General features: G+C 51.7%; 1 protein-coding gene across 1 annotated transcript; it reads left to right on the top strand.

The window, feature by feature from the left end:
* Positions 1–1000: 1000 nt before the first annotated feature.
* Positions 1001–10909, top strand: LOC311512531 (uncharacterized protein). The gene is made up of 7 exons (XM_084613785.1): positions 1001–1088; positions 1929–2005; positions 5223–5576; positions 6334–6681; positions 7060–7307; positions 7836–7938; positions 8911–10909. Exons 2-7 carry the CDS (start codon positions 1936–1938, stop codon positions 9699–9701), a joined length of 1914 nt encoding a protein of 637 aa, XP_084469911.1. The 5' UTR covers positions 1001–1088; positions 1929–1935; the 3' UTR covers positions 9702–10909.
* Positions 10910–12336: the final 1427 nt, after the last annotated feature.

The raw sequence follows: 12336 nt of genomic DNA, 5'->3' as shown, positions 1-12336 counted from the left end.
TTCCATAAACTCAAGACTGGTGTGTAGGAAGGCACCTCTTCTACAGAAGAAACAGGGCCCCTTTCAATCCCATGGTCTGTTCGCAACTTTGAGATAAAGCCCCCAATTATAATTTCCACCTGGCTTCTTGCTGACCAAGCTTATCTTAGCGAAAAGCAAGGTTGTCCTTTGTTCTGCTTCTTAGCTAATATTGTTCACTATTTGCTAGGCCTCTGTCTTCTTGACCAAACTCTGGATTTTGGGCCTGTTAAAAGAGCTGACACAGTCTATATATCAGGTTGTAACATAAACAGCATATGGATTTTAGCCCTTCAAGAGGTGTCCGGAGAAATGGTGTGTGTGTGCGTGGGGGGGGAATATGTCCCCTCACTAGACACAGCTACATGTCGCCTCTGGGGGGGGATGAGCAGGCTGCAGCTGCCCTGTAAGTCTCGTCTCTGCGGGGGGAGAGCTGGTGTGGGGTGGAAATGTGTCCTGTGGGCGGTTTCCCAGCGAGGGTCCCCATGGCAAGGGGGGTAGGATCACCTCTGCTCTGGACTGCCTGGGAGCAGGCGTGGAGGGGCATGTGCCTGACCGGGCACCCACAGCAGGCGGGGTGATCTGTATATTCAGAGCCCTGCATGGACACAAAATTATGGATCCGCGGGTGCCAGAAACAACGTGCATCCGACCCGTGACCCGCATCAACACCCGCTTCAGCCAGCCGGCTCACAGGGGCTAGCGGGGGGGCGTGTGGTCTTGCAGGGAAGAGGCGGTGTGAGGGCGGGGGTTGGGGGTAAGGGCAGCATGAGGCAGGAGGCGAAGGGGCAGCCCCATCGTGTTCTGCTCCCGGGGGCGATGCGGGACTCACAGACACTGATCGGGCACGCCTAAAATCAATTGAAAAGTGGCTGGGTGGAGCTCACAGAAATTAGACTTGAGCTTGCAATAGACTGCGTGGTACTTTCAGTTTCCGTATTACTGCATCGCAGACTTACAGGAAGAGAGAGAGAGACACACACACAGAGAGAGATGGCTGAAACACAGAGGATTACCATATTTCTTTAACTTCTTCGTGATGGTCCCAGGAGTGGAAGGAAGGGTGGAAGGTAAGAGATTTTCTGCTCCAGGGTGGGTTGGTGAAATTGATTGCTGGTGTCATTTTAGCAGCTTCTTCGTGTCTGTAAGTTGACGGCACAACTGACTGAAAATGGCTGCTATGAAGGGCTCCCTGAAAACAGCTTCTAGATCGGGGTGAGCAAACTTTTTGGGCCGAGGGCCATATCTGGGAAGAGAAATTCTATGGCGGGCCACAAATGCTCACAAAATTGGAGTTGAGGCATGGGGGGGGTGGGGGCTCTGGCTGGTGGTGCGGGCTCCAGGGTGGGGCCAGAAATGAGGAGTTCAGGGTGTGGGAAGGGGCTCCGGGCTGGGGTTGGGGAGTGGGATGCGGGGGGGAGGTGAGGGCTCCGGCTGGGGGTTGCAGGCTCTGGGGTGGGGCTGGGGATGAGGAGTTTGGTGTGCAGGAGGGTGCTCTGGGCTGGGATTGAGGGGTTTGGTGGTCGGAAGAGGGATCAGGGCTGGGGCAGGGGGTTGGGACGTGGGGAGAGGCTCAGGGGTGCAGGCTCTGAGCGGCGCTTACTGCAAGCGGCTCCCGGAAGCAGCGGCATGTCCCCCCTCCAGCTCCTAGGCGGAGGCGCGGCCAGACAGCTCTGCATGCTGCCCCGTCTGCAGGCAGCGCCCCTGCAGCTCCCATTGGAGCAGGGCCATTGGAGCGCATAGGAGCTGGAGGGGGGCCATACCACTGCTTCTGGGAGCCGCGTGGGACCCTCCGCCCCGGCTGGGGTGAGCAGGATGGGAACCCAGGGCTGCAGTGTCTGTGTCCGTGTCCCGAGGGGCTGGTGTCTGGAATGCAGCTCATCAGAGCATTTTATCTCCTTTTCTTGCAGATGCAAAATGGTCAGAAGCAGAGTGGGAATGAGCCCTGGCTGGTCATTGCTTTTGACGGCTCTGTGGACTCTCTATGGTAGGTACTTCCTGCTTCACTCTCCTGCCTCTTTTGTGCGATCTGGGATCGCTTTAATTGTCCATTTCCCTACTGGGTTTGCCCCCCGCCCCTTTTTTTTAGCTGGTCCCAGTTTGTGCCAATGGCGCCGTTTCCAATGGGGGGGCCCCGGGGGCCAACTTTAATGGTGATTTCAAGGGGCTACGTAGGCACCTGAAAACTAGGTTTTTTGCAAAAAGAAAAGGAGGACTTGTGGCACCTTAGAGACTAACCAATTTAGTTTTTTTGCAGATAATAAGTTAGAAATTCGCTGACAGGAGCCCTGTATCTAAGTCTTTCTACAAGAAAGAAAAATATAGCTACCAACACCAATTAAAGCCATATCTTAAGTTTATATATAAGTTTAGAACAATCAGGAGACAATACAGATTTTATTTGCATATGAATTTTAAGTTATTTTACAGATATAATTAAAAATACAATTTGCAAATAATTGTACAATCTGCACAGTGTCTAAAATTACGTGTTTAGCTAATTTTTTTAAATTGGCACGGCAAAGGTGAGCACAAGCTAAATTTACGTTCTAGAAGGGTCCTGTCATGGGCGGTGGGTAATGGAGGTGCCTCCCCAAACCCCCACTAATGCTCACTGCCATAGCCCCAGGACCAAGCCGCGGCGGGGCTCAGAGCTCCCCTAGCAGCCTGGGCTCAGGGCTCCTCCGTGAGAGGGGGTGTGTGTGGAAGGGGCGGAGTGGGGGCGGGGCATTGGGCAGAAGGGGCAAGGCCTTGGGTGAAAGGGGTGGGGAAGGGGGCTAGCCTCCCCGAATGGGGGGTGCATGTGCCTCCCATGGAAACTATTATTTGATTGTACCCCACTGAACAATGGATGACAAAGCACAATAGGGTAATAAAAGTAATAATGATAATTGCTCCAGCCAGGACAGGTTAGACATTTCAGACCTCACTACTGAAAGAATTACATTTAAGCATAAGAGAGAAATAAAATGATGAACCGCACAGAGCAGCCAAACAGCGAAAATCGCAGGACGGTAATCCTTAAACTTTGGAAGAATAGAATTCCAGAGAATATATCTGCCTTGAGCATTTCGACAGGAAGTACCAGGAAGTAACTGCAACAACAACACAAGTGTGTGTGTGAGACTGTGGGTTGGGGAGTGTGGGAGGGAGGCGGTGTGTGCCCCGCGTGAGTGCGTCCACGTGCTTTAAGTCTCCTTAAGACCAGCACCCAGGAGCTGAACACTTTTCAGTCCCGCAGCAGCTGCAGCTCCCACTCCTGAGCCCGGGGCACCGGCCCAGACAGGGTCTCTGCCCCCCCGCCCCGGCTCAGCGGAGATCCACGTGGGCACAGCCACCTCTGGCATCGGGCGAGCCACTGAACTGCTTCCCAAAGAAGGGGAGACTGCCGCAGCGGTGGGGGCTGGGCGGCCAGAGAGCAGCTGGCAGCTCCTGGCAGGGTGCCCAGGTCTGGGAGAGGTGGCGATGGGGGGGGCTAACGCAAATTTTGGGGTAGCTATAGCCCCTGAAAACCTCCCCCGCCAGGGCCACGCTGTATGTCGGTTATGTATGTGCTGTTCCATTGATACAGTTATACTGGGACAGCCCCTAGAGCGCGTGCCCCGACTACGATGTAAAGCTGCCAAATACCAGTCTCGTGCAGCGTTACTGGGTCGCAGCGTGTCAGGCCCTGGGTTGCCTTGCCCAGCACCCAGGGACCCATGCGGCTCTGCTCAGCCCTGCCAATCAGGCTGTTAAAGGTCCCGTGGGCGGTGCTGCCCGGCTAAGGCAGGCTAGTCCCTACCTGTTCTGACACCACGCTGCGCCCGGCAGCTGGTCCGACTTCTAGGGAGTGGGGCCACGGGGCTCCACGCGCTGCCCCTGCCGTGAGCACCGGCTCTGCACTCCCATTGGCTGGGAACTGGCCAATGGGAGCTGCGGTGGGGAGGGCAGTGACTGCGGGCAAGAACAGTGCGGAGCCTCTTGGGTGCCTCCACCTAGGAGCCGGACCTGCTGCTGGCCACTTCCAGGGTGCAGCGCGGTCCGTGGTGCCAGGACAGGCGGGAAGCCTGCCTTAGCCCCCCGCTGCGCCACTGACCGGGAGCCGCCGGAGGTAAGCCCACGCCCGAACCCCACGCTCCAATTCCCAGCCCTGAGCCCGTGCAAAACCGGGATCCCCTTCCTGCACCCCTCATCCCCGGCCCCACCCCACAGCCCTCACCCCACACCCCAACCCTCTGCCGTAGCCCTGAGCCTCTCCCACACCCCAAACCCCTCATCCCCGGCCCCACCCCACAGCCCTCACCCCACACCCCAACCCTCTGCTGGGGATGAGCCTCTCTCACACCCCAAACCCCTCATCTCCAGCCCCACCCCTGAGCCCCTCCAACACCCCAAACCCCTCATGCCCAGCTCCGTTGAGTCGTGGGCATCAACAATTTTCTTCAGCTGGGTCCCCAGAAAAATAGGTTTAAAACCACTGGTCTAGGGTATTCCCCTTCACATACAGGAACTAGCTACACTGGTTTGAAACCCCTTTATACTACTGCAGCCATGTCTACACTACACACTTGTGCCCGCACAGGCTCTGTCTACACTGTGAACTGGGCGTCCCATTCCCCAGCTCGCGGCAGTTAAGTGACAGCTGGGGCGAGTATAGAAAGCAGGGTACGTGCAGTCATACAGACAGCAAGAGCTGCAGCCAGTGGGCACATACTCAGCCTGGCTAAGCCGGGTCTCTGCTGCCGTCACTTGTCCTGCCGTGGCCCTGCAGCTTATTTATACCCCCTACACTGGGTCTAGTTAACGTCTACAACCCGCGAGTGTAGACGCAGGCTCGGTCTGCACTAGGAGCACTTGGCCAGGATACAATCCCAGCAGAGCACTCCTCGTGTGGCCCGGCCCACAGCATAGTGCAGTAAAACCATCCCCTGTGAGCGCAACAAGCCAGATCCATACCCCGATTGGCTGGGATAGCTGTGTCCACAAGGGACTTCCTCCAGCCCAGCTGGGTTAACAGAGGAATTGTACCTGGCGGTGCTCTGATGCTTTTTGTTACCAACTAGTAACTGTGCACTGGCCATGTGTCTCTGGGAATGGGGACCACCTTCCACGGATGCACGTGTCCGATGGTGGCAGGCTAGTCAATGCCGATATTTGGGGAGGGCTTGGAAATGGGGGTTCAAGGTGAAAGGCTCCCACACCTACCTTTGCTTCCCTTTAAGGAGTCACTGGAGCACGGCCATCCATCACAGCTCAGGATGGCGAGGACATCACCCTAGACTGCACCTTCGACCACATACTGGAGGTAAAACTCCATCGACTGAACATCACCTGGAAGATGCAAAGAGCCGAGGGAGCAGATCTCCTGGTTCACAGCTACTATGGGAAGACGGACCTGTGGCAGGGACAGGACAAAGCTTACGGGGGCCGGACACAGCTGTACCCGAAGGGAATCCAGAAAGGAAACGCGTCCCTGCGACTCAGGGCCGTGCGCGTCCAGGACGAGGGCTCCTACTTCTGCTACATCACCTCTGAGCTGGGAGCCTGGTCCCAGGAGATTTCACTGGCAGTGCTAAGTAGGTTTCCTCTGCCTGTGTCATCTGAGACCCACTCACTCGCTGTGTACAATGTGATCCCCAGCAGAGCCAGGTCTGGTTAACGCCCCACAACCCCACAGTGCAGACACAGGCCATGTCTGTGGTAGCAGCGTTTGGCCTTGACTTTCAGCCACTGTGTAGCCTTGTGTTCTTCCCCATAGGTTTAGCCCACACAAGCGCAGTGCTTGCCTTTGTCCCCCGCCAGCGGCCCTATCACCTAAAGAGACAATAGCCTCCTAGCGGTATCCACTGTTGGAGTTGTTCCTTCAGTTCATGTGACAGCGGTGCGTGCTTTTGGTTCCAAAGGTCACGGGTTCAAATCCCCCTCACAGCCCAGGCGGAGCACTGGTAATGTTCTAGGCCTTTCTGTGGGTGTGAATTTTGAAGGAAATGGTACGTGGGTGCATACGCTTTACTGCAGAGAAAACGCGAAGGTGTATAACCCTGTTGGTCTTCTTGGTAACGTGGGAGGTCTGTGTGTGTTGTTCGGCGTGTGCTGTGTGAGCATTGTGCGTGTGTGTCATGTAAGTGTGGTGGGCTTGGAGAGTTGTGACGGCGGCGTGACTGTGTGTAGTGGGTGTGCGGGGTGTCTGTTGTGTTGTGTGCATGTTACGAGTGTGGCATGTTCGTATGGGTTACTATGGCTGGTTGGTTTCTATAAAATAGAACGGAAAACGTGACCGACAATTGCCTCTGGAGCTGGGGTAAATAATTCTGAGCCTGGTTTCTCCATAAGGGAAGCGTGAAATGAAGTCCCCTATCGTGGCTCAGCTGGGGCAGGACGTCACCCTGAACTGCTCCTTTGAAGTTGGATTAAACCGCCAGTTGTTGAACATCACCTGGAAGAAGGAAGAAGCCGAGGGGCCGGATCTCCTGGTTCACAGCTATTATAACGGGATGGACACGTTGCAGAGACAAGAGGTCACTTACAGGAACAGAACACAGCTCCACCCGGAGAGATTCCCTGAGGGAAATGCGTCCCTGACGTTAAGGAGAGTTCGCAGCCAGGATGAGGGATTCTACATCTGCCATGTCAAGCCGGAACTGGGACGGTTTTCTGTGCGGATGCAAGTTACAGTCGAAGGTACGGGACAGTGTATAGTACAAGCCCTGAGGGGTTTTCCTACACTTGAGAAAAGTGCTTGAGGTTAGCTACCTCGATGTAACCTTAACCTTTTCCCCAGCCTTGTCAGGTTCTAGCTCCATAGATCTGGTCCAGGCTGTCCCTGCTTCCCCATAGGGTTAATATGAGCCATATGCGCATTGCTGGCTTCTGAACCCCGCCATAGCCACACAAGCAAGAGGCCTTGCGGATACCTCAACTAAAGCTGCTGCTTAACATGCAGTGGCAGGGGAAAAACAAACCAGACGCTAGGCTGCACAAGAGATGGGAAGGAAAATACTAAGATTATGCCAATAGCATCCAAAAGTTTTTATTTTGTTTTCTGTTTGTCTTTTACAGGCATTGTGAGTGACCAGCCATCATCAGTTGTGTACTGGGTCTTCTTGTGTTTACTTCCGTTAGCAATTATAACATGTATTATTATTAAGAAGCACCATCCCTCCCTGCTGCGGAAATTAAGGACTTTTCAGTTTTGGCCCCAACAGAAACAGCAGGAGGGCAGAGACCAGCCTGAGTCAAACTTGTTGACAGCCAGTGAGTCAGAAAAGCCAAACACACTCCTGCCACCACCTGGCTACTCCTTACAGGTGAGGCACAAGACATGTTTGTTTCCTTCCTGTTTGCATATGTTGGGGGTTCCCAGTTCTGCCACACAGAGCAAACCCCTCTGGAAAGGCTTTTCAAAAGGGCCTTTCAATAGGAATTGTGTTCCTCAGTCCTTAAGATGCTTTTGGAAATCCTGCCCTTCAACTCCATTAATAACGTGGACCGTATCTCACAAGAGGTTGCAAGGGTAATTTCGTGAATGACTGGGAGATGCTCAGCTGCTACTGAGAAGGAGGGCTATGTAGTTGCCCTATTTGGCACAGAACAGATAGACCACCCATGTACCCAGAGCAGCTGCATCACATGTGATGCATTTAGGTCATCGGGGAAGAGAGAAATACACAAAGATAGCCAGGAGGGAAGTCTGGTGCTGTAACAAGGTGTTAGTTTCATAGAAAGTCCCCTTGCTATGATTCCAAACAAGCCACATGTCATGCACAGCACAGCTGGGGATCCATAGCTCCTAACACAGATTTTCTTTCCTCTCCCCAAATGTGAATCTTTTCTAGGCAACAGACTTGAACTCACAGCCCTATGGAGAGGTTACCACCAGATGCCCTGGAGGCTCTCGAGTAATGGAACATGGTGACACACAGTCTTCCAGCTCCTTGGGTAAAATACTGTGTTTTTCATGCTTTGGGGGTTTATACCCAAATCAGCCTCTGGCCCTAGCAGGACTTGATAGTTAGCTGAATTAAGACAGGACAAAGCCACTCGTTTATTAGGATGAGGAATTGTTCAAGCTGGTAGAAGATAGAGGACAATGTGCCAGATCTGGAACTACATTGATTTAAACCAGCTCAGGATCTGACCCTGGGCACTTCAGTATGCTCGGGAGAGCAAGTCAGGAGATCACGATTAAAATTTTCAAATGTGCCAAAGTGACTTAGGCGCTTGAGTCCCATTTTGTAGGATGACTGCGGCACTTTGGAACCTAATTCCCCATGATTCTCAGGGAAAGCAGAACTGATTTAAGTGACAGGCAGGACTAGTTCTACCATCCAATTATTGGGGAGGGGGAGAATTGAGTAATTTGGGCCCCCCGGGATATTGCTATTTTTAAAAAACAAACCACTTTCCAGGAGTCCAGAGGCTAACTCAATCCCTGGGAAATCTTAGAAATTAAGAATTTAAAAAAGTAAAATTTGGCCTCAGTGTTGGTATTTTGCTGTGATTTATGTAAAGGGTGAAGCCTCTTCAATCTGCCGTAATTCCACTGCTTAGCACTGGGTAACTTTGTACATAAAAGGGCCGTCCTGACGATGGGTTGGGGGCCCTTGAAAATTGTTTTTCTTTGTGGGGTGGGAAGGGGGACAAATGTGCCAGGCCTGGTGAAAGAACAACCAGGCCCCACAAATCCAGAGCTTCTAGAGAATTCAGTAAAGATTCGAGTGCTTTGCTGAATCAAGGTCATAATGAGCTGGAGCTTTCGCATGTGACAAAAGCAGCCTTCCTTAAATGTCATCAGAATCTTGTTGCCTATTGACTAGAGATCATATTGAGTGTAGCTGTTGGTTCTGATTGTATACTGCCTGTGGAAACGAATCGATCCATAACTGAAATGTGTCATTCCCTTTCCTTAAGACCGGCAGCCAAAGGAGCATGAACAACAGGAAAGAGCTGCTACAGATGTGGTTTGGGAAGATTTCGACATGCTCTCTGAAGGAGACATTGCAGAACTGAAAGCTGCTGTTGCAACAAATAACCCGTCAGGGCTGGCTTCCGCGCTGCAAGAAGTCAGTGAGGCCATCAAGAATGCAAAGCTCGAAGTTGCTGTAGTCGGAGAGACGGGATCTGGAAAGTCATCTTTTGTCAATGCCACCCGGGGTCTGAAAGAACAGGATACAGGTGCTGCTGATACTGGGGTGATAGGAGGAATCATGGTGGAGCCCAAGGCTTATTCACATCCCAAACACCCCAACGTAACGCTATGGGACCTGCCAGGGATCGGGACAAGGAATTGTCCCTCAGACACTTTCCTTACGCAGCGTCACTTCAGACAGTACGACTTGCTCATTGTCATCTCCTGTGAGCGCTTCACAGATACCGACACCAGACTTGTGGAGGAGATTCAGATGCTGGGCAAGAGGTTTTACTTTGTCCGTTCCAAAGTGGACTCGGACGTGTTGTCTGCACAGAGAAGAAACGGCCGTGAGGCGAGCGCCCTGCAGATGATCAGAGAGGACTGTATATCGCGCCTGGGAGGAGAGAAAGATGTTTTCCTTATATCCAGCTGGGACCCTGACAAGTTTGATTTCCCACACCTGCAGCAAACGTTAGCCAAGGAATTCCACAATCATAGGGCGTGTGCTTTGCAGCGGGCTCTCTCAAAGAGTTCTTTACCCATTTTGCAAAAGATAAAAGTGACATTGTAGGAGCCAACATGGGGCCAAACTCTACCCAGGTAGCTCCAATTTACGCCATCAGAGAATTTGACCCATGTCCCATTTTTGTGTCCTTCTGCCAGAAAAATCAAGTGCCTACGCTTTATTAGGAGTCCACTGGCCAGGGAGTCACAGTTCCTTCCCCGCTCCTCTGGAGGGTTGGTGTGATGGTCTGGGAAGATGTCTACAGACCTTCTGAATTCTGGGTGGAGCATGAAATTGCATCACCCTGTCGTAGAAAGCCAGATCCACCTCTGCCAACAGTGCACGCAGCCGGAACACGCCGGGAAGGCACTTGACGTTCAGCCATGGCACTTCGTCCGCACTAGCTCTGCTAAAGAGCTGCAGCCTACGGGAGAACAAAACAAAACAAAACAGGTTTATCGTCCCTGTCCAGAGGGAAGGGAGAAAATACAAAGGAAGGAAAAAAAAAAGGGTCCAAGGCACCAGCTCTTAGTGCCCGGGTCAATTGACTTGGATGTGCACTGCAGGGCTAAGAATAGACATGCCCGCTTGGCAAGTGCACTATTTACAGAGGGCGGGCACCTGCCCACCCCCCACCCCAGGTCCGTATCACAATGGCGTGCAAACAGGAGAGGAACTGCGAAGGCCGTGGGTGGGGGCTGAGAAGTTGCTGCTGGCACAAGGCTGTCCCCACCCCCACCCCGCCTCTCCCACTCCGGGCTGTGGGAACTGTAAATTCCCCAGCTTTGTCGTCGCAGCTGAGAACTGTCCGTATGGCTCTGTGCACCCCCACCCGGAGCAGAGCGGGTATAATGAGTTCCCTACATGCCCCCTCGGGCTGGGCGGCTGAGAGCCTGGGCGCCCATCAGCCCCCCCAGCCAGCATCAGCGCTAGCAACCCGGCACCAGAGGGCACTCAAAGCCCTTCCTGTGGGGAAATAGCTCCTCGTTCCCCCGCTGGTGGGATGGGAGCCAGGGGAGGGCAAGTCCTGTCCAGCCTTGGCCCAGAGAAGGGACCTGGTACGTGCTGATCTCCACGAGTCTCCCCCACAAAGCTGGGCCGTTTTATTTCCACTGTCACCGTCGGTGCTGCCCTGAGACGTTCAGTCACTCCTGGTGGAAATCAGAGGACGTTATTGTCCGTACCTTGGCGTCTCCATCAGCAAATACAAATGGTTTCTTTCTGAAATTCTTCTATGGACCTCTGGGACTTTTTTTTTTTTTTTAAACGGTTCCTGTAGGGGTCTTAATCCTCCCTGGTTATTACAGCCTTAGAAGTGGTTGCTTTCCTAACTTCCTTAATATGTGAGTATGCGCTAGAAAGGACATTGTTTAGAGGGCAAATTTTCTTAACATTTAAGAGGTCTAGTGTCATATTGTATTTTCATTAAGGCACAGTTAAGAATGATCCAGTTGGGTCATTGTTAGTATATAGCTGGTTTGTCAGCATGAGAGAGAATTTTGGGTTTGATTTTTGATACTTTTATACCCTTACTAATATGTGCGAACAAAGACAATGTGTGTCGCTTCTGTCTGGACAAATGGGTTTGGCAGTATAACGGGAAGAGATAAGGGATAGAGCTAAATCGTTACAAGGCATGGTGGGAGAGTAATATATGCGCATACACTGAAAGGCTGCCTGGCTCATTTCTCAAGCCAAGGTCAAGCAATTAGTTAGGAGAGGCAAGAGGGATGCGGGAGACATAAGAAACACTAAAAGCCTGGCCTTGGCCAGAAAACAACCTCACTCCTTACCCCTCCCATGGGATACAAAAGAGGTGGGACGAAGATCCCAGACTCACGACACCCCAAAATGGAACATGACCATAAGTTGTAAGGGGTGTGACTAGGGTTGAGCACAGCAGGTATATTGGGGCTGCTAAGAAGGAGATGGTGGGAATGGGGAACAGGGACACAGGTCCGGCTCTGCAGCGTCAGAGCTGGGAAGGGGGAAACAGACTCTGCCGGCATGTAGAGCTATGGATATGCTTGCTTGGAACTAATGCCAATAAACATTGCATTGGCTGCACTTCGGACTTCTGGTCTTCTGCTTTTTGCATGCGAGACAAGAACCAGGGGAGGGGGTGAAAGGAAACCCCTCTAACATCACTGTAGATACATACTTAGGATTCCTATATTACGTAATAGAACTGAAGAGTTTCCAGAGGCTAAAAGTTCAATTTTTAAATTCATTTTCCTTTACGCTGGAGAAATATCAAATGCATTGTAGAAATAGATTACAATGTTTAAGACTTTATTTCTAGTTACTGAGTAACTTAAGAAAAGAAAACACATGGCCACTGGAAAAAGTCATATTTTTATATATTGGAAATACACCTTCAGGTGTGTCAGAGCTGATGGGAAACCCGTGTTGGCCAATCTATTGTAATATTTTCTTTCCAATTATCACTTTAAAAGCTTTTTGACTATCCTTTTTGTTTAGATAGTGCCAAAACGAATTCGTTCTTCAATTTGTTAGTCATTCCATGTTTCAGAAGCATGTTTGAGGAGAAACACAACTACTTTAGACTTCATAACTTTTTCATAAGAAATGAGATTCACAAATTAAAAGTGCATATATTTGCTTGCTTATAATTTTTGCAAAAGTAATATAAATGAAAATAAACAAGTGTGCGGGTGTTTGTGGGAGATTGGTGTGACGT

The sequence above is a fragment of the Lepidochelys olivacea genome (assembly GCF_965140295.1).
Source record: "Lepidochelys olivacea isolate rLepOli2 genome assembly, chromosome: 24".
NCBI classification, from domain to species: Eukaryota; Metazoa; Chordata; order Testudines; family Cheloniidae; genus Lepidochelys; species Lepidochelys olivacea.
Note: the sequence above shows the minus strand (reverse complement) of the source record. Positions and strands in the feature narration are given on the sequence as shown.